The sequence below is a fragment of the Lycorma delicatula genome, chromosome 2 (assembly GCF_047948215.1).
Source record: "Lycorma delicatula isolate Av1 chromosome 2, ASM4794821v1, whole genome shotgun sequence".
NCBI lineage: Eukaryota > Metazoa > Arthropoda > Insecta > Hemiptera > Fulgoridae > Lycorma > Lycorma delicatula.
Window position 1 is genome coordinate 166,161,461 of NC_134456.1, and position 23,080 is coordinate 166,184,540.

The following is a 23,080-nucleotide window of genomic DNA, read 5'->3' on the forward strand; positions in this document are numbered from 1 at the left end:
CGGTGCACAGCAGAACACTACTGATAGTAACAACAATGCAATCATAACGTTCAGTGTATTGCTAGAGACAAGATGGTGTTTTCACTAGATGAACGTATTTTCATTGTTGAGTCGACTTCAGTACGAAATCAGTGGAACGTATTTTCATTGTTGAGTCGACTTCAGTATGAAATCAGTGGTTGCTGTGCAAGATTTTTTTCGCCATAAGTACCCAGATAAACCAGCTCCTAACAAAACATCAGTACCGCCACTTCCAACATTTACTCTAAATGTAAGGCAATGGATGATAATAAAAATTACATTTACATTTACACATGCCTTTTTATTATTTCAATACCTACCAATATAAGGTTGGGTTGCGTTTTATATGGGACACTCTGTATAACACCAAAAAATTCAAGTGAACCAATTTGAATAAAAAAATTATATATACCAAGTTTTGGATTTGTGAAGGAATTTTATTGGCAGTATTTATGAAGCTGGGTATGGCAATAATTGCAGCTGTTTAATGTGAAACAATGATATGGATAATGATACAGAATAAACAGCAAGGAATACTAAAAAAGGATCGTTTATTTACATGGCCTCAATTCACTACCTCACATTGCTGCTAACACTAAGGGAGTTCTAAACAAATTTAAGTGGAAGATTTTTTACCATCTCCCTTAAAATTCTTATTTGGCTGATTTTCATTTGTTGATAAAATTGAAGAATTGGCTGGCTTCTCAACACTTCAAAAGCAATTATGAACTCAAGGATGGGTACATCGGTGATACTGCTCTTTGGGGGGAATTGACAAGCTGATGTCACAATATAAAAAATGCTTGAATTTGGGCGGGGACTGTATCAAGATTAATAAAGTATGCATGTAACTTTTGTATGTAGTAGTTTTTTTTTTTTTTTTATTACTCAAAAAAGGAGTATAAATTATAATTAGCACCTGTAATTATTTCAGCTGGCTTTATGTAGGTAAATATTTTGCTGCATTGGATTATAATATAGTTAGTACTAAATAATTGATTCCTATTCACAAGGGTTTTTTTTTGCCAAGTACATTTTCTAACTTCACAAATAATTCTTATTTATATGATATTGCTATATTTTGTTGATTCTTGGCCTTTTACTAACTTCTCTGAGAAGGTTTACTTTCACTTTGCAGTACTAATGTAATGGATAACCAACTTGGAAAGGGCTTACTCTGGTGATCAAGCATTGTTGAATAATATCTAATCTTGCTCCTCAGCAATGACTTAGAAATTTTTGTCACTTTGACCCCATTTGAAAAAAATCCCATCAACCTATTAGCTTGAATGTTTTAGAAGTTTTAGAGCAGATTAATTCACATGTTATCTGGAGTGTAGGGAATTTCTTTTGGGGACTGATAACCAGGCATTATCTTAGTTATCCTGAAGTTAACAATTAAATAAAGTAGAAAAATGGATTGTCAAAATTATTCTTTAAAATTTCAAGCAAATTACATTAAAGGATGTAAAATATACCTGCAGACTTTCCAAGAATGAATGATACAGATCTAAGCCATCATTATGTTTGTATTTTCTCAGACATCCTTCTGGTTTTTATCTGAATTGTATCAATCTGATAATAATGTATTAACATTTAGTATTAACTAAATAATTCATGTATTACATTCTAGTTGTATCAATCAACCAAATGAGAATCTGGATGATTAATGAAGAATTATAAGACAACAAAAAACATTTTGTTTTTCATTTCTTGAAATGCTTTAAATGTATTGTTTTTAAGTCTAGAAATTAGTTCTCACTTTGTTCAAATGCCACTTAAAATTTTCAAATAATAATATAATGTCGGCAGATCATTCAGTGAAGGTATTAAAAAAAAACAACATGAAAATAGCAGCTCTACCTGTGTGAATAAATAGTGAATTCTTTCAGAAACTCTTTTAAAACAAATCAATTGAAATTTTTAAAGTTTTTTCTTGTTGGCTGCAGGCAAGTTTTAAATTATTGACATTACTGAACAGTAAGTAGGATTGTGCGGCAGCTTCCAATCAGCCTAGGACACATATCCACAGAGTTGGTCTAGTAGCGAGCACATCTTCGCAAATCAGCTGATTTCAAAGTCAAGAGTTCCAACATTCAAATCCTAGTAAAGGCAGTTACTTTTATACGAATTTGAATACTAGATTGTGGATACCGGTGTTCTTTAGTTGTTGGGTTTCAAGTAACCACACATCTCAGAAATGGTCAACTTGAGACTGTACAAGAGACTACACACTTCACGTAACTCATACATTATCATCCTCATTCATCCTTTGAAGTAATACCTGATGATGATTCAAGTCTCTATCTAGCAGTGGTTGTGAAAGGATGTGTTTTCTAGTGCTGTATTTTGTTTTCTAGTGTGTGTATGTACCTGAATAACATTTCCAGTGTGGTCACAAATACCATTAGGACACCCAGTCCAGCCAGAGATAGCATTATATCTTTTTGTTTGACGAATAAGTTTTTAAGCATAGTTTACTTTAATTTTATTTTAAATAGTGTCTAACAATCAGTTAAATATGTAGATTTATTTTTAGGCTTATGACAAAATAATTATATTACTTTTGAACTATTTTAGAGATTAAGTAGTAATTAGTATTAAGGAAATCATTAAGTAAATCACCTAAATTTTATTTAGACATTCACTGATAAGAGACTTTTCCAGGTTTAACCACCCCCTTGCATTAGCAATTTATGCTAATGTAAGTCATTATCTACTTAATCTTTATTATTTTTTAAAAATAAGTTAATTTATTATTTTTGTGAATTTAAACTTATAGTAGTGTTAAAATTTGAATATAATTTTTTTTTTATTAATTTCGGCTAATGACCCAACACCTCCTCGTTCTCCATCCCCGGAAATTTCCGGCAGAACCTTGGGAGCCCGGAAAAGGGCCAAGCGCGAGGCGTTGGTAGCCATGGACATTGAGTCCATGTAGCCAACCATAACAGAGGGCGGTTCGGAAACGGTAGCCGCCATCATGGAAGTTACAAGGGAAACCCCCTCACAACCATCGGTCGAGAGGCGGGAGATAATCCCGTCCATAATGTTGGACTGCCCTAGGGAGTGGCCCACGTTGGCGAGAGCCATATATGCCGTAGTCCGCGGGCGCCTCGTCGCAAAGAACATCGGGCTCTCAATAAAGCTGCAATTAAGCAGCGAAGGCGATTTCCGGGAAGTACAAAGCTTTCTGCACTCGAAGGGCATCGCCTTCCACACTTACTAGCTCCCTAAGGAGAGAGAGCTTAAAGACGTGGTCCGGGGTATCCCCTTTGGGGCCACCTGCGAAGAAGTGGGAGAGGAGCTCTCCTCACTAGGCTATGAAGTGGAGTCAGTAAAAAAGCAGACCACAAGGGACGGTAGGGAAACCCCTACATGCCTTGTGTTACTTAAAAGAACGCCAGCCACCAGGGGAATCTACAAACTGGACAGTATGTTTTACTGTAAAATAACCGTGACTGCATTCGTGTCACGAGGGAGCCCCCACCAATGCCACAGATGTCAAAAGTTCGGCCACTCGTCGAACTGTTGCCGCAGGGCACACCTCTGCATCAAATGTGGTGGGGTCCACGAAACGACGACGTCTTGCCTAAAGTCGCGAGAAGAGCCCTCATCGTGTGCGAATTGCAAGGGACCTCACCCGGCTAATTACAGGGGACCCTTATTACCAGGAGCACTTGGCCCAACACAAGGGCACCCCACAAAGTCCGTTATCACTGACTGGCGTAGCTGCGCGCGGGTCGTCAGGGGATACCAAAATCCCAGCTGGAAGAAGTTCAACCCGCGGCTACCACAGCGGTGGGAAAAGAGGCGCCACCTCCTCACACACTGCAAAAGCCGCAACAGATTTCAGCGACCGAGAAGGTCGTGGCCACAAAACCAAAATTAGGACTAACCTCCAGGCGACAAAAGAATCAAAAAATTCGGGAAAACCAAGCGGGTGATAACCAAACCTCAAACTGTGGCAAAACCCGTAAGAGCTCCTGAGGCTCGGCGCCCACCAAAGGTGGCGTCAAAAACACCCAGCCGCCCCAACGGGAAAAAGCCGGAAGCCGCGTTCTCAAAGGAGAGCTCCGGAAACGACTTTCTAGCGAGGATGTCAATAAAGGGCGTCCTACCCGAAATTTTGGCTGTATTGGCCCGCCTGTTACAGGCGAAATCTTTAGGGACCTACTCCAGTATTTGATTGATCTTACTTACCCTTACTCACCCTCATGATCTTACTTACCAGGTTTGACTAGGCAAACTTTGCGACTGCTGCAATAGAACGCGCGTTCCCTAGCAGGCAAGATAGCGGAGCTATGTCGTCTGGCTGATGACCTACAAATTGATGTGATACTGTTAGCAGAAACGCACCTCAAGCCGGACAAATCACTGACCTTCGAAACTATTTCACCTACAGAACCGACAGGGTAACCTACAGTTCCAGCCAGTGGCGGAACCACTATTTTAGTCTACAGACAAATCTCGCGTATGCGGGTCGAGGTCCACACCAATGTCATGGAACAGACCTGCATACATGTGCAACATTTAGGCGCAGCATACAGACTGGTCTCGGCATATAATAGGCCAAACTCAGTTGTACCCGGCGCTGACTCAGATGCCGTGCTGGAAAACCCCCTGGGCGATCTCAATTATAAGCACACACGTCTTGGAATAGTCACGTAATAAAAGCTAATGGCAGGTTGTTATGCGAAGAAGCGAGGGCCCGCAGGCTAGTTGTGACAGGCACTGAAGTGCCCACCTTCGTGAGTGCAAATGGTCGGTACAAATGTACCTGACGTGCTCGACATCGCGATTCTGAAGGTGGTACAAATGCCGTTCGCAATAGAAACGACCGAGGACCTCAGCTCGGACCATTCTCCGATCTTACTGGAGTTGGGTCTAGCAGGGGCCGGGCGAGACTCACCACCAACTCCCCGAAGGTCAGTGAACTGGGGAAAGTTCCGTGAAGCTCTCCAACGGGGTTTTAGGCAGGTAGATCAAGCACTCCTTACCACATCGGAGGACATTGACGACACGGTCAGTCGCATCACGTCATCCATAAACGAGTATCTGTCTAATAGCACTACGGAGAAGGCCACACGGCCCCTCCATAACGATCTCCCACCCTCACATCTGCGAAACAATTTTGGAAAAGCGCCGGTTGAGAAGGAGATATCGCCTCTCCCTGTCCCTCGACGACAAGCGAGAATTTCACAGACAAACGGAGAAGGTAAAAGATCGCGAAAAATCTTGGAGAGATTACCTCGACTCTATATCGGACGATATCTCTTCGGTGTTCAGGTTGATTCCGCTAGGGACTAAATCCTCATATACAGACTCTGCATCTTGCCAATTCTGACATACTCCTACCCGGCACGGGGGGCTTTTGTTGTGCTCTATGTTCCAGAAAAAGCTAGAAGCAGTCCAAAACGTGGCTTTGCGGACGATTTTCGGAGCGCCGTGGTTTGTCAGAAACGCCACACTTCGCTACGACGCGGACATAAAAACCGTGTCGGAAGTGGGCGTAGCATAGGCGCGCGGTCTGTTTGGCAAAGCGACCGTATCAGAGCACGGCCATCTCAGGGACGCCATGACGACCCTACACCACAAGGTGTGAGAAAAGGCCTCACGCCGTGTTAGATGAACTACCATGAAAAGGCGGGGAGTGGGTTTCTGTATGATAAACCAGGCCGGGAGCCTCTACATCGGAGTGAGCCAACATAGGGTGAGCTCCACAAATGATTGCTTGCCTTTATTGCAAGGTCATTAAAAAAGAGATGTGCGCATAAAGCCTCATATGTGTAAAGATGTTACAGTTCATAAATGTATAGACATATGGTTTTTTTTTAACCAAAATTAAATCAGTTTTATTTACTCCATTTCAGTATCATACAATACTACTGAATTATAAAATATAACATAACACCCTTACTAGTATTTAACAAATAATTAAACATTTAGTTGTGTTGTATTTTATTCAAAATAAATACATGAACCAATATTAATTTAATCTACCCAATTATAATATCCTACAATAGAACATATACAGATAAAATTTTTGTCCTAACGAGTGCTTAATAATAATTGAACACATACATGGTTATGTTCTATTATGCTCGGAAGGTGTCCTTAACAGGAAATAGATAAGACGCTGCTACCTGTCCGGCCTCTTTTCATTATTTACGGTCAAGTTTGTGGAAGTCTTCAGTTAAATAAACATAATAAATAAAATATCTTTTAAACCTTTTATACCAAATCCGTTGACTTTATATTTTGTTGATCCCAATCTAATTTAATAGTTACTAACGGAAATATATCTTACCTGACCAGTGTTAGATACTAGTAGACTAGTTAATTATTCAAAATGATAAATGAAATAAATTGTTAAATTTCAAATTTTATTGAAAACATCTGAATCTAAGCCCATGCTATCCTAATTAACATTTTTCAACCTTATTAGGGTTTTTTTTGCGCAAGCGGGAACGTTAAGAGCGATTTTGCCCCGCTTTTTGCCCCGCTTCATAAAAAAAAATAATTAGTTGATAGGTTGAAACATGAGAGGTTTGTCATATTGTCCTGAACGAGGTCTGTTATATCTTTCTTACAATACAGAACATGCCTCCTTTTTATGTATGTTTCAGGTGAACCAGCACAATGACAGTATCCACGCGATCCTCCAAACCCTTCCCGGACACACGTGTATCTGAAAGCTTCCTCCAAAAACTAGGGCCCCAACGGAAGGCAAATTCCTGTTTGACCGAAAGGCTCTAGCACCGAAAGGACTTCAGAGGACGGACTGAAGGGGAATATTGCCGGAAATACAAAGCACATACACGCTTAGTATCCCCGTACCAGCCCCAGTCAATTGTTTCTCATTGGTCTAAATGACCGAAAAACAAATACGAAATCCGTCCATTAATAAAATCTATAACCGCCTCAAAACAGATGATAAACCGCCAGATAAAATAGAAAGACACACCAGCAAGGGAAATTTGTCCAGGTTCTGCAATTAATAGGGAGAAAACAAACTCCCGCTATCCTTGCGTTCCGTTCCCGGAGGCTAAACAGTAAAAAAACACTCTGTGATGCATACATGATAACATAACCTTAAACATTTCTTATTTTATAAAAAGGAGAATCATGCAGTTTTGCAAACGCAGTGTTATTATTTAACAAATATGCTGACGAAAAATACAATAACAGATTTATGAAATTAAACTTTGACTGTAATTAAACATGGGGCTTCATAAAAATAGTTTTTGAGTCTTGAAAAAAATTAATTTTAATGACTGAATTCTATAAGTGAATAACTTTGCAGATAATGTAATGATCGTAAATAAATGAATAAACATATATATATAATCAGCCAACAATTATATTTATTACTATTAATGAAATACTTTAAAATGAACACAGATTATAGTAACAATCTAACAATCCTAACTACATATATTATTACTACTATTAAATATGTATATTATTACAAAGATACAAAAGTAACATCAGTTATCCATTCAAAACACATAAAAATATATGGTTCATGTCCAATATTTAAATTTACTTTAAAATATAATGAAAAAGAGTTACATTTGTTCATAAAAATCATCATTTGGATTACCATTAATATTGCCACATAAACCACTCACAAGACCAGAAAAGAGAAGAGTTTGTTCCAGAGCAACTGACACAGGAGAATAAGCAACATAAAATCCAATGCGTCTTGAGTAAAGTGTTACATGCCCAAGATTACTCCATATCCTGAAAACATTCATTAAATTACCAAAATATTTTTACAGACTCACTTAAAATTAAATTGAATTATTATTCTAATCATGGAAAGAATGGGATTGACAAAATTCCTGAGTTTCATCCTTTTTTACTTCCTTGTACGAAGTAAAGGAAGTATTCTGATCGCGAACAATTTTGTCCACCTTCCCTTTTGATTGCAATCTACTGAACCAAAAGTGTTCAGAAAAGCACAAAATCCAAAAAAAAATTTGCAGTTAAAACTCAAAAAGGTTGGATTTTTGAGTTTTTAACTGCAGTAATAAGCTCTCATTGAGAGCTTTTCAACAATGTATCATAAGTGGTACTTATTTTCATTTGTTCCATAGTTATAGCCAAATAAAAGTTTAATGAATGAAATATTTGGTTCGTACAAGGGAAGGCACATCGGTTCGAATCAGACTTCATCTCCTATTTTTTTAATTAAAACATTTATTATTAACAATTATTAACCCATGGATGTAAAAATTTTTACAATAAATAGTTATTCAATAACAATAAAAATAGAAAAAATATGAAATAAAATTTTATGTACTTTTAAAAATGTGTGTATGTAATAGGCATTATTACGTATGTGTATGTGTATATGTAACAGATTTGGTGAAACATCTGATTATTTAATAATAATTGAAAATTATAATTTAGAATCGTATTATTTTTGGATTTTCTAGTTTAATTTCAGTTTAACTTTATTTAATTATTCTGGAACTTCTGTTTAATTTTATGCATATTAAAGTTAACTACAGACTGACTGAAAAATAGACTCTCACAAGAACATATACACACTGAGGCATACATGCCCGATCCTTAATAAATTGCAAAATATTCTTATCTTTTAGTTCATTCCTCCTATGATATTGTTTGACAATATTCTCCCTACGTCAGAGTCTTGTCATCATTTCGTTTATCTGTTTTTTGTTGCCAATTATTTAATCACTCTTTGGTTTGATAAAATTCTGATCGTAATTTGTATACACGTACTCCAGTTTTCAAACTTTTTCTCTCTTTATCATCCTCTCTTAAACTTTTTATTCTTTTCTTGGTCCTAACGTGTTGTTCCTCTTTAATAATTGTATAAATATTTGATGTTAATTAACTGATGTTAATTATGTAACTATCCAGTTTATTAAAAAACTGGAGGATTGTATAACTTTCAAATGAAATAAGTTTAAAAGAAGTGCAACAAAAAATATGTATATGTAATTTAATAGGCGTACAAGGAAGTCATGTAGTATCCACATCAGATTTTTTTTAAATTAATAACTACGTTTATTTCATATTCAGGAGTTTAAAACTTAAAAAAAAATATTGTGTGTAAGCCACATCTCATTAATTATACAATTCTGAGATCATATAGTATCACCAAGTTCAGAAGATTATGTATTACAGCGTACTTATACTCGTAATTTATTTTGACCGGTCAGTCACTCATCCATTGACTAACTTCTAAACATCTTTTTTATTCTTAACTTCTTTACGTGCATTTTTCTTATTACACTAGTATTTAAAAACTATATATGAAATTAGACTTACAAAGTGAGCACAATCAATGGTCCCATGTTGTAATTTTAAACATACCTCAGAAAAAAATAATTATTACGAAAATGACACAAGAATTTATTTTGGAGGACTAAACAGAAAAAAAATATTTAGTGTAAATTCCTTTTAATAGAAAATACTGCTGCCTGTGCTACTACAGTTCCCGCAATAAACACTTGAATGTGAACTAGCTCATTTGAAAAAGTTATGTAACTGATTTACTCCCTTTTTTAATGCTTCTCACAGTCTTTCTCTAAAATAACGTATTTTTTCCTGAACATTTCCAATAAAATTATGTTAATCAAAACATACTTACATCAACAATTATGTTGATGTTTAATGTTTTTTATTAATTTAGTTATACATAGGTTGAACATCTGCAGTCATGTTTCATATTAAAATTCAGTCCGTTACTTAATTTTCTATTTTTAATTCTGCTGTCTTTATAATACTCATTTTTTAAGTAAAATCGAAAGAAAACAATCATTTAAAAATTAAATCTGTAAATACACTCTTATAAAAAGTATCTTGTGAATATGGTACAAAAGAAAAATTATATATATATAATTATATATAAATAATAACAATAATAATAAGAAAGTGTGAACAAAAGTTGGTAAATTTATTCAGAATATAGGTTGTAAGCATTTAAGCTGATAACACAATTAACTGATATCTGTTATAATTCAGTTGCGATTCAATTTGTACTGACTTTATTAGCACATTTAATAAAATAATTTAAAAGGACATTTAAATAATAGCGTGATTTATACAAAAATTAATATTTGACAAATTATTTTGAAAACAATTTTTATAAGGTTCGGACACGTTTGCAAATATGTGAATGTTAATAACTGTATCTTCTGTGTATTTACAAAAAACAAATATAATAAATAAATACTTATTAAATTGTCTAATTAATTCACCTGAAATAATAAATAGGCTCATCAGGAGGATACTGGAAACCATTTTCAATATCTGGAATTGGCTTTCCATTCAGTGTTGCAGTAGTACCACTTATTTCTACTGTTGCATCACCAACTACAATTTGAGCAACCTGAAAAAATGTAACCATTTAAATTGAATGAAGTCTATTGAGTAAAAGAAACAAAATTAATTCTAATTGCATTAATAAATAAAATCACAGAAAACGTAATCCTTAAGTACTATTTAAATTTTTAAACTCATTGCTTTAAAAATAAAGATAGAAACCCCTTTTATAAGGTAAAGTTTAAAAAAAGATATTTTTTCATTTATATTTTATGGCAAAAGACTTGAAATCAAGTTTTCAAATCAGAACTTGCAAATCAAGTTTTCCAGCTGGTTGTTCATTCACATTCACAATGTACACCTGTATATTGAATTATTCTCAGTATGGACAGAGATTATAAAGTAAAAGAGATGAAGAAGATGTATTAAATATTTTGATAAGTATATCTTTTCAAAATTGATATGTCTCACTTATAATAAACCATCTATCAATGTACAGAAATTTATGAAAGTCTGCTACTATTCTTAATGTATATTTCAGCGACTCATTTAATTTCAATGTTTATTTATGGCTTAAAAACATGGATATTGATATATTACATGATCATAGCAATAAGTAATTAGTAACAATAAATATATCATGAATATTAAATTTATCAATAAATAATTTTTTTTCTAATCAGAATGCCTACTGCAGGCAACAAATAGATTAAACTACAGTGGCATCATGACCCATGGTCATTAGAAACTAAATATTATGTCCTATGGTCATACATTAGCCCATCAGATTGTCCTGTGTATAGCCAAATTGAATTGGGTATACTTTAACTGTGGGATTGTTCATGAATGAAATACATCTACTATTTATGATACAATGATTTGTAATTGATTAAGAATGGAATTGTTATTCAATTATATACTTCAATTAGTCGGAATGATGATGGGTTTTCTGGATTAATTATATAGTCCACTTAATTAGTTTATAAGGAACAGATTACTATAAATCAAAATATTTAAATATGGCCAAATGTCATCAATTTTATATAAAAAAGCAAGGGTTTTCTTTAGTGAAACTTGAGGCAGCTTGCAGAAGGTTGTTTGGTTAGAGGAGAAAAAATTGATTTATTGTGACACATTTTAGTCCTAGTTATTACAGAATAATTAATCATTAAAGTGCTGCTCTGATACTGGGTACAGACAGACATCTTTATTTTCCAAGGTATTATGGAACAGGAGAGGTATGTATATACACTACCTGGAGGATTCAGAATATTCTCACTAAATGAGTATGTCTTTGCAGTCTCTTTACAGATACATTATACCTTTCTTACAATCTAGCCATTTCAATTACAACGATTTCTTCTTCTCCAGAGTGTTCAGTGTTTTTTTTTGCTAGATTTTTGCTCTGTCCATACTAAGGATGTGTGCCTTGTAGAAGTTATATTACATTTATGTGATTTGGTAAGGTGGCTTTGCCTAGATACCTATTTGGAAGATGTTTGAAATGACCAACCTTAGACTGGGGTGTTTATTAAATAAAGCCTATAAACATGCAATTAAAAATAAACAGACTATTTACTGCCTAAAAAAACGTTTAGCTCATGCAGCTTTTTTTTTTTTTTTTAGTTCATCTGAACATATGAAAATATTTTCTAGCAGTCTGTCAAATGTGGCTCTGCTTCTTGATTACCACATATACCACATTATTAAAGAAATTATGATTCCCAAATACTGACTGCTGTTATTGTGATTATACTACCACATTCACCTTTTTTGTATTTCATTATGTTATAAATTTTTAAGTGTACTATATCCTTTGTTATGAGTACTCCACAACAGATATACAGTTTTTACAGATATAACATAAACCTTCAATTTATGTATCAAGATTTTTTATTGCCAACTGTTTTAAGTAGAAGAAATTAAGCTGATATTACACTACAGGTATGTAAGTCAGTTACAGTTTCAAAGACTTCTTTCATTTATCTGACCTTTCACATCACACTGAGGCACTATCAATCTGCCACAGAAGTTGGCAACAACTTGCTATAGTGTACAATATATTGTTGCTCTAAACATTTTCATATGTGCTTTAATGTGTTTATAATTAAGCTTTAGAATAACTAGGGGGTAGCATCTATAACTCTCATAGAAAGTACATGGAGATCTTTAAAAAAAACTACTAAGTTGTTTTTTGTTAAGTAGGGTGAGAGACTTCTATATTTCATGATCTGTTTATAAAAGTTTACAACATTAAGTAATAAATATCATAGCTGAAAAAAATAATTACTTTAAACTTAACAAGAAAATAATAATTACCAGTCCATTTGAGCTCTTCTTTGCAGAAACTGAATATTTAGAGCTTTTGCTAAATTTACTAAGAACTTCAAAGTCTGAACCAAGCTGATGGCTTACTGTTTTATTATCTGATGTCAGTACTGATGCTGAGCTTATAACACAATTTTCTAAAAAATAAAGAAAACACACAATAAGGATATAACATGTTGTAACACACAAAAATTAAAAAAATACTAAAAAATTACTTAACTTCTTAAAAAATTACTGTCATCTCATCCCAGGATTATTAGGGGTTATCTTCTTTTGCTAAGCCCAATATACTACTGCATGCAGACAAGCCAATTAAATTCATTAAATTCAAACCATTAAAATTATAACATAAAAATATGTAATCGAATATTAAAAAATAAAATAAATTCTTTACCTATTTTTTATTTTTTTATTATTTAAAATAGAATGTATACAAATAAATTTTATACTGCAGATAATTTTTTTTATATATAGTTCATAATAAATATCAGTAAATATATTCATTAACAGAATACAAGCAAGGTAAAAATCAGTTCCCCTGTAACATTCCAAAAAAGGTGAATAGTTTTGGTTTTGTAACTATCAACATTTGTATAAGCTGATCAGGTAGAGTTAAAAATAGTTACTCTGGAGACAATAAAGAGCCCTCTAATGTGAACGAGAAAGGCATCTGTTATGCTGGAAATACCCTTTTCTTTTTCCTGTTTAGCCTCCGGTAACTACCATTTAGATAATACTTCAGAGGATGAATGAGGATGATATGTATGAGTGTGAATGAAGTGTAGTCTTGTACATTCTCAGTTCGACCATACCTGAGATGTGTGGTTAATTGAAACCCAACCACCAAAGAACACTGGTATCCACGATCTAGTATTCAAGTCCGTGTAAAAATAGCTGGCTTTACTAGGACTTGAACGCTGTAACTCTCGACTTCCAAATCAGCTGATTTGGGAAGACACGTTAACCACTAGACCAACCCGGTGGGTTACGCTGGAAATACCCAGAACAAGTTTGTGAAACATTCTAAAGGAATTTATATTTTAATGGTACTTTTAAAAATGACTTCTCACACTTAGTGGAGATGATTTTAAAGAAGGGTGGAATCTGTGAAGAATTTATTTATGATTTGTGGTGAAATTGTTCCTCATATTTCCAGCACAGGGATACAGTCTGAAGGCCTAATAAACAATTATAATTGTATTTATTGGTTTGATGAAATTCCTCAATATTTGTGGAGAAGGAACTTCATGTATCTGTTTTTCTTGTTTTATGTATGATCACAAAAAATTAGTTTTGTTTCCATATTTCTTCAATAGAAATGTTACAAGCAATTCATATTTTGAGATATTATGGAACATTATTATTTTCAAACTTTTAAAATCTCAGTATTAGACAACTGACCAATCCTATGTTTGGCAGTAAGGTAGGGTTCCTTCTCATTGTGCTCTTAAACTTAGAGATCACCTCAGTTAAACTTTTATTGAATATATAGGATGCCAAAGTAAAATTGAGTGGTCATCATGTACATGTGATTTAATGTTTTTTGTGCCAGAAAATTGTCTAAAATAGTATTTTCTTCAAATTCAAGTGACCTGAACTGGTCAAACTGTTGATTGAAAAATCAATGGTTAAACATTGTCATGAATAATGGCAGAATGATAGAACTTTGAACACTTCTTTTCTCATGTAATAAATATGAAATAAAAAAGATTTATGATGTAAAACTATAACTTTCCTTAAGTCTTGGTAAGAGTGTACTGAATGGAGTTTTGGATGATCAAAAGTGTAAAGTTTGAAATGTTATTCTAGAAGTAAATGATTATATAAAATTACATTAATGATTTATGTACCTTTGGATAGAAGACATATATTTGTAAAACGGTTGTGGCAAATGTGTGAGTTGTGAAGAGGGGGTGTAACAAAGATGGCCATCTTTAGAAATCTTGCCATGATATTACAGTATAAGTTAGGTACCACCGGCTGCATCAGTCTGACTTGAGATTCAGGAGTGAAAGAGTACCTATAGATTAATGATAATACTATCAGTGGAGTAATAATATTTATCAATGATTTTGTGAAAGTAGAAGTGAACAACTCAAAATGCCCAAGATTCAGAACAAGATCTCATCACAAATGGCAAGACTCAGTTAAATGAGTGGCCAAGAGTGCAAAAAGCCTCAAAAAGCCTATTGCATTGGAAGCCAAACAAAGAGCTTGATTGAAGGCTGAGTGAAAGTTTGACACCTCTGTCCTCTGCCATACCACATAATTCTATGATAAACAGCTTGCAAGCATTGCTCATTTATGCTTCGCAATTTTCTTTTTTTTATTAACTGTTTTCTCATAGTAAATGAGAAAACAGCTCATACATTTATGTTTATCTGGCAACTGTCTACCTATTATGTAGAATAAGAGAACTATCCAATCATTAAATAAATACTTCTCAAATCAAACATAAAATATGATTGGTATATGAGTGGCTTGGTTTACTGTATTCTCATAGTGAATCCACAGTTTGTAAAAATTTATTATAAAAAAAATTTAATTTAACTGTCAAATAACATGTATATATGTAAATATGAGTATCCTAGTCATAGTTTTTCATTAAAATAAATACTTTTCCAATTTATTTGTCTAGGCCAGCAACTGTAGGCTGATGCCCAGTTACAGTTTTTTCTTTTGAAATTAATTTTTCAACATGTGGAAAATGGCATACATTTTACAAATTTTACAGTTTATAAAAGGAATGAAAGAGGGGACACCGACTTATAGAGTTTTACATGGTATGATTTAGTAATTGCCAACACCCAGTTTAAAAATCATAATAGAAGAATATACACTTGGAAAAAGCCAGACGGTACTGCAAGGTATCAGATAGATTATATCATGGTTAAGCAAAGATTTAGAAATCAACTCATTGACTGCAAAACTTACCCTGGAGCAGACATTGACAGCGACCATAATTTAGTGATAATGAAATGTAGATTGGGGTTTAAAATCCAGAAGAAAAGGTGTACGATGAATCTGTGGAATTTAGATTTAGATTTTTGAGGAGGACATCGCAAGAGGTCTGAGTAAAAAAGATCAGGTAGAAAATGTAGAAGAATAATGGGAGAATGTTAAAAAGGAAATTCATAAATCAGCAAAAGCAAACTTTGGAAACAACAGAAGCAAACAGCAGGACTGGTAGAAAACTTTGGGTTTCAGACGATATATTGCAGCTGATGGATGAACGTAGAAAATATAAGAATGCTAGTGATGAAGAAAGTAAAAGGAACTATCGACAATTAAGAAATACTATAAACAGAAAGTGCAAACTAGCAAAAGAAGAGTGGATTAAAGAAAAGTGTTCAGAAGTAGAAAGAGAAAAGGTAAAATAGACGGAGCATACAGGAAAGTTAAGGAAAATTTTGGGGTACATAAATTAAAATCTAATAATGTGTTAAACAAAGATGGTACACAGATTTATAATACGAAAGGTAAAGTTGATAGGTGGGTGGAATAAATTGAAGAGTTATACGGAGGAAATGAATTAGAAAATGGTGTTATAGAGGAAGAAAAGGAAGTTGAAGAGGATAAAATGGGAGAAACAATTCTGGGATCTGAATTTAAGAGAGCATTAAAAGATTTGAATGGCAGAAAGGCTCCTGGAATAGATGGAATATCTGTAGAATTACTGTGCAGTGCAGGTGAGGAAGTGATTGATAGATTATACAAACTGGTGTGTAATATTTATGAAAAAGGGGAAGTTTCGTCAGACTTCAAAAAAATAGTCATGATACCAAAGAAAGCAGGAGCAGATAAATGTGAAGAATACAGAACAATTAGTTTAATTTCATGCATCAAAAATCTTAACTAGAATTTTATACAGAAGAATTTAGAGGAGAGTGGAAAAGTGTTAGGAGAAGACCAATTTGGTTTCAGCAAAAGTATAGGGACAAGGGAAGCAATTTTAGGCCTCAGATTAATAGTGGAAGGAAGATTAAAGAAAAACAAACCAACATACTTGGCATTTATAGATCTAGAAAAGGCATTCGATACCGTAGACTGGAATAAAATGTTCAGCATTTTAAAAAAATTATGGTTCAAATACAGAGATAGAAGAACAATTGCTAACATTTACAGGAACCAAACAGCAACAATAATAATTGAAGAACATAAGAAAGAAACCGTAATAAGAAAGGGAGTCCGACAAGGATGTTCCCTATCCCTGTTGCTTTTTAATCTTTACGTGGAACTAGCAGTTAATGATGTTAAAGAACAATTTAGATTCGGAGTCACAGTACAAGGTGAAAAGATAAAGATGCTACAATTTGCTGATGATATAGTAATTCTAGCCGAGAGTAAAAAGGATTTAGAAGAAACAATGAACGGCATAGATGAAGTCCTACGCAAGAACTATCGCATGAAAATAAACAAGAACAAAACAAAAGTAATGAAATGTAGTAGAAATAACAAAGATGGACCTCTGAATGTGAAAATAGGAGGAGAAAAGATTATGGAGGTAGAAGAATTTTGTTATTTGGGAAGTAGAATTACTAAAGATGGACGAATAGCACAGGCGAAATGAGCCTTCAGTCAGAAATATAATTTGTTTACATCAAAAATTAACTTAAATGTCAGGAAAAGATTGTTGAAAGTATATGTTTGGAGCGTTGCTTTATATGGAAGTGAAACTTGGAAGCTTTTTAAATGTGGTGCTACAGGAGAATGTTGAAAATCAGATGGGTGGATAAAGTGATAAATGAAGAGGTGTTATGGCAAATAGATGAAGAAAGAAGCATTTGGAAAAATATAGCTAAAAGAAGGGACAAACTTATAGACCATTAAGGCATATTGGAATAGTCGCTTTAATATTGGAGGGACAGGTAGAAGGAAAAAAATTGTGTAGGGTGGCAACGTTTGGAATATGTAAAACAAATTGTTAGGGATGTAGGTTGTAGGGGGTATACCGAAACGACTAGCTCTAGATAGGGAATCTTGGAGAGCAGCATCAAACCATTCAAATGATTGAAGACAAAATAAAACAATTTTCCTGACCAGGTTTTGAATCTAGAACATCCAGGTAGAGATTATTAAAAAAAGGTAGAGATTAAGGTTAAAAGGTAGAGATTATTCTGTTAGAGATATATATATATATATATATATATATATATATATATATAAGATAGAAATATATACTATAGATTTATATACATAAACTATGAATGACAATTACCAGAACCGCAAATTACACTCTTCCTACTGAAGCAGTAGAGAGAAAAGTTTTAACAACCTTTAAATACTGTCATATGTTAACACTGCCCATATTTTAGATAAGTAAAAAGTAAAAGAAGATACTTGACTAAATTGAACAAATATATTGCAACACAGACTTTCAATGACTGAAGAGAAAATTAGAATACGTTGTATTGAAATTATCCTAACTTAGTTGATTTATTTAATATGACTAGTTTAAAGCATATGTAAATACTTAGTATTAAATTATGTGTAAATTATATGAATTTATACATTGAACATTTGATTTGAGTAATGTGTACATTTACTATTGATTTATTTTACTAATTATCAGCATCGAACTATCAGATGAACCATCAAAATAGAATATTAAACAAAAGTACCCAGCAGTAGTATTCTTCAGTCTTAACACATTTTTCAGTCTGATTAAAAAATTAGTAATAGTTTTGATTTTTAGTTATTACTAATGTAGTAATAATAATAATGAACATAAAAAAATTAAAATTTCACCAACAAATCAAAAATTTGTAGCAATTGATTCTTCATCAATTGATACAGTCTTTCCTTAATCAATCTCAGTATGAGACTTTCTGTGAATTTAAATTCATGAATATACTCTTAAGAATAGCTTTTTAACTGTTTTAAATCTACTATTATTTCAATTGCATTTATTGTACATTATTCCAAATATTTCTAAATTAATTTCTATTCTTGTTATTTTCAGGACACTAAAAATTAGGTTTTCTGCTATTAATGATTTATAAATGAAAACAATTGTATTACAACAGTTTACAAATTTAGTCAAAATTAGACTTCTTTATTAAGTTACCACTAATATTTTAGTAACAGTGATAATAAACATTTGTCATTCAAATGCTTACCATGATGTCACTGAAAAAAAAAAACTTACTATCAAAGCCTGTAGATTCTATTAATTGAAGTGACTTTGAGAAATGTGTATTATCCAGCTGAAGTTGGTATATGTCTCTATTGATATCTGGTACATCTTTTAATTTAAGATATCTATCAGCTGTTAATACTTCTATGTCCATTGTAGGTTTTGAAACTCTATGGAGTAAGGTTATATTTACTGCTCCACTGCCATTTTCAACAGAAGTTGATTCTTTATTTATATTTTGTTCAACATATTCACTGGCAATAGTAGGAAGAGCGTTTATAATATTTTTAAGGACAGGAATCTGAAATAATTTAAAAAACACTTTACAATACATGAAATTTAAAGACAAGTTATTCTGAGGCATTCAAGACGTACCTGTTCATAAAATATATTTTTTTATATGTAATTATTATATTTATATTTTAGTTACAATAAAATATAAAAATTTGAAACAAATACCAATATTCTAACTAATACATTTTTGACCATAAATTCTAAGCATTAAAAGTGATTTTTTGATAAACTATATTTTACTCCAGATTATAATTTTTAACTACTATTTAATGACAAATGTTCAAATCAATTTTTTCTTTGTGTTAAGTTTATACACAATTTCTAACTAATAGTAAACAATGTTTTAAATATTGATATTCAAACTATCATTTTTTTTTTTTTTTTTTTTACTATTCATCTCAATATGTGCTAAGATGTGTTTCCAGGGTGTAAATTTATTTCACAGTTGGGGATATTGTTAATATATACTTTACTTATAGTTTTAGAGATTTTAATAAAATTGAGTAACTATTGCAAAATTATTCCCAAATTATGAAAGGATAGATACAGGTACAATCTGTTCAGAATGAAAATGTAACAGATTATACCTAATTCAGTTATCTTATAGAGTTCAAGTAAACAGACTGCGCATATGAGTGTGCAGATTAATTCACAAGCAAAAAATCTTGATGCAAATAAAAGAAACTATGCAACGTTATTATTCAGCAACTTTGCGCTATTATATTTTACAAAAATTATATGTATATTTAAATTTCAATAAACTGACATGATTAATGATAAAAAAAAATTTCTTATCTTGTTCGGCACAGCTGATAACACTGGAAAACAAAAAAGAATTTTCTTTTTCTCAGAAAGAAATATATCTGATACTGATATAGAATTTTTTCACTTGAATTCAAATATAATATCAGTTTTCCCCATCACGCAAAGTTTCTGAGAAACAAGCATTTATAATTTCAAACATTTTAATACTTTCTTCATTCTTAACTACACAATATTCAAACATCTGACATACCTAGAAAGTAAGAAATTACATGGAGCATCCTTCTTGATGGCCTAACAATAATCGGCCAGCATATTAGGATTCCATTTGCCTTAATACCTCTTTTCCTTAACTGAAATCTCCTGATGAAAGTGTTCCCTGTGCTCATCGTTCACTGCACCAAGATTTTCCGGGAAGAAATCTAGGTGCGAGTGTAGGAAGTGTACTTTTAAGTACATATTACAACCCAAATTTTTATAAGATGTTGTAAGATCGTTGACAATATCATGGTAATTTTCTGCATTTCAATTTCCCGAAAAACTCTTGAGTAACATTTTTGAGTGCTTGCCAACTTGCTTTCTCCAGTAGATTCATAGTTCCTCAAACTTTTCATCATGAATTAGTGATCGTATTTGTGGACCCACAAATATTCCTTCTTTAATTTTTGTATCACTAATTTTAGGAAACTTCTGTTTTAAATACATGAAACCATGTTTTGTCCATGGCCTTGACAAAATTCTTCATTAATCATAGTTTAATACATAATGAAAGTAGAAACACATTTTTAGGATTACACAATGGCTCGTGTTTCACATTTTTCTGTTAGAAATGGGGGAATTCATGTTTTCTAATCCAATCCATTCTTTTCTAATCAAATTGTCTAGTCTGCCCCTACTATCCCATTCACACAAAAAACAACAATACTTTGTGTAACCAAGATGCATACATTGCATAATTTGGTATGGGCAATTCTTCGCAGTGTGCAAATGGTTTCATTGTAGATTGAAAGTTAGGGTACACCACTGTTTGTTTTGATTTTGATGTAATTCCTTTAATATTTGTTAAGCAGAAATAACAATCAAAAGAGTGATCTTTGAGTTCCCTCCAAATCATAGGGATAGCAAATGGAATGTGGCGTGTGCCATTTTTCCATTCTGTAAGAAGCCTAGAACACAATAAACAACAGATATGTGGGGCCCATGCCCTTGTTTGGTCCTCGACTTTACATCCAAAATAAAGTTCATAACACCTTTTTACTAATGGAGTAAGGTTTCACCTTTGGGACTTGAGTGTCACTTCACCACAAACATGACAAAAATTGTTAGGATGATTTAAACAAACTGGCATTTTGTAACTAATGACTAATTAAAAGAAATAAAGTTTTAAATATGTAATACACAACAATTCAGACACACAAAGCACTCACAATGACGTGTTTACTGGTACTATCTCACTACTGGCATCGTTCTGATGAATGTGTGCTACACTATATCACGTTTGTACATGTCTATATATGTCTGAACCTGCACAAAAGTAGCAACACTACCCTTTGAGTTAGCTCATTTGGTTCTATCATATTTACAATGATCTAGCAGCTTTTACTTGACAATGAACATATGGACAAAAAAATGTTTTAAAAAATTTAAAAAGTTAAAATAAAAAAACTGTGGGTGATGGAGAAATTCCAAATACATATTTGAAAACAGGATAAAAAAACTGCATTAATAATAACAAAAATAATGTTGACCAGTGTAATCTTGAGAATTTTATTTATCATTCTTTGGTTCTCGCATTCAATTTTTACATTTCAGTTATTTATTTATTTACTCTGTTATTTAAAATTAATATAATGGAATTTTTTTAAGTTTACTGGAACATGAGTGTTGTAGTGTATGCCTATATTTGTGTCTGTATGATTTGAATTGTACCATTATTTTAACACCATTTCTGTTTTAATGAGAATTTTATTTATTCAAATTATTTTATTATGTATTTTCCTTGATTTTTTAAAGAGTTACTTAATTGTCAGTTGACCACTAAGAGTAAAAGTTCACTAATATTTTAGATTAAGTGTCTATGATAATAAACAAAAATAAATTCAAATTACTTTTTGTCATTTGATGAGAAATTTATAATGCTGTCAGTATTAAGAGATACAACAGGAGACTCAAATTTGTTTTTCATTATATATCCAATTCCCAACTGGTCCAACAGTATCTGTAAAATGTTTTATACAGTTTTTCCATTTCTGCTAACTCATTTTATCCATGGCTTTTTAGCATAAATTTTTAACATCAGATAATTTTAAAGTATATTTTCTGATAGTAAATAACTTTCAATTTGTCCCCAGATTAACTCAATTGGGTTGTTCACAATGATAGGTAGTTGAAGCACAGTTTTACCACTGGATCTTGCTAACTCTTCAATTTTATACACATTAAAATTACTTTTAATAGGCGAAAACCCTTTGCAATAATTATACCGTAAGTTCATCCTCTTGAAAAAAATCACTTCTTTTTAACTAAGCCACATTTTGATATTCTTTTTCTAAGACATGGCTGGAATTATTTCCTTTTTACATGAATGATAAGGGGTATTGTCTAACACAATAACTGAATTATCTTCCAGAAGAGGTAACTTATCACTAAACCATTTCTCAAAAGAAATGCCACTCATCTCGTTATGATACATCTCCTGTAGATTTAGATTCAAGAACCCAGAGACCACCACTGATGAACCCGATATCACAGCTGATACGCGTAATTATCAGACACTTACCTTTACTTGATGACTCTTATTACCGGTTGGATAAGCTACACATATCCAAAATCAATGCTATTGGATTAGTCTGTAATTCACTTTTGTAAGCATTTATAATGATGTGTTTTTTCGCATGACAAGGCTTTTTTTATGGCCTTTTTTCAGAGGGGATATCAGTAATCTTGCACTGTCAGCTGAATTGGTATCAGAAATGGTGTTAAAATAATGGTACAATTCAAATCATACAGACACAAATATAGGCATACACTACAACACTCATGTTCCAGTAAACTTAAAAAAATTCCATTATATTAATTTTAAATAACAGAGTAAATAAATAAATAACTGAAATGTAAAAATTGAATGCGAGAACCAAAGAATGATTATATGAAAAGATCAAGGTTTTTAATAGAACTGAGAAGACATTACATTATATAAATGTTACTATATGACCAAATTATATAAGGACTAATATA

At 32.6% G+C, this 23,080-nt stretch overlaps 1 protein-coding gene across 2 annotated transcripts in view; it reads right to left on the reverse strand.

Moving 5' to 3' along the window:
• Positions 1-7,368: 7,368 nt before the first annotated feature.
• Positions 7,369-23,080, reverse strand: part of LOC142319403 (uncharacterized) — a 104,277-nt gene continuing 88,565 nt past the window's right edge. For both annotated transcript variants that reach the window (XM_075356648.1, XM_075356647.1), the window contains 4 exons: positions 18,800-19,088; positions 12,643-12,788; positions 10,260-10,390; positions 7,369-7,767 (listed from right to left, as the gene is read on the reverse strand). In XM_075356648.1, coding sequence (XP_075212763.1) covers positions 7,593-7,767; positions 10,260-10,390; positions 12,643-12,788; positions 18,800-19,088 — 741 coding nt within the window. In that variant the 3' untranslated portion in view covers positions 7,369-7,592. The remainder of the gene's footprint in view (positions 7,768-10,259; positions 10,391-12,642; positions 12,789-18,799; positions 19,089-23,080) is intronic.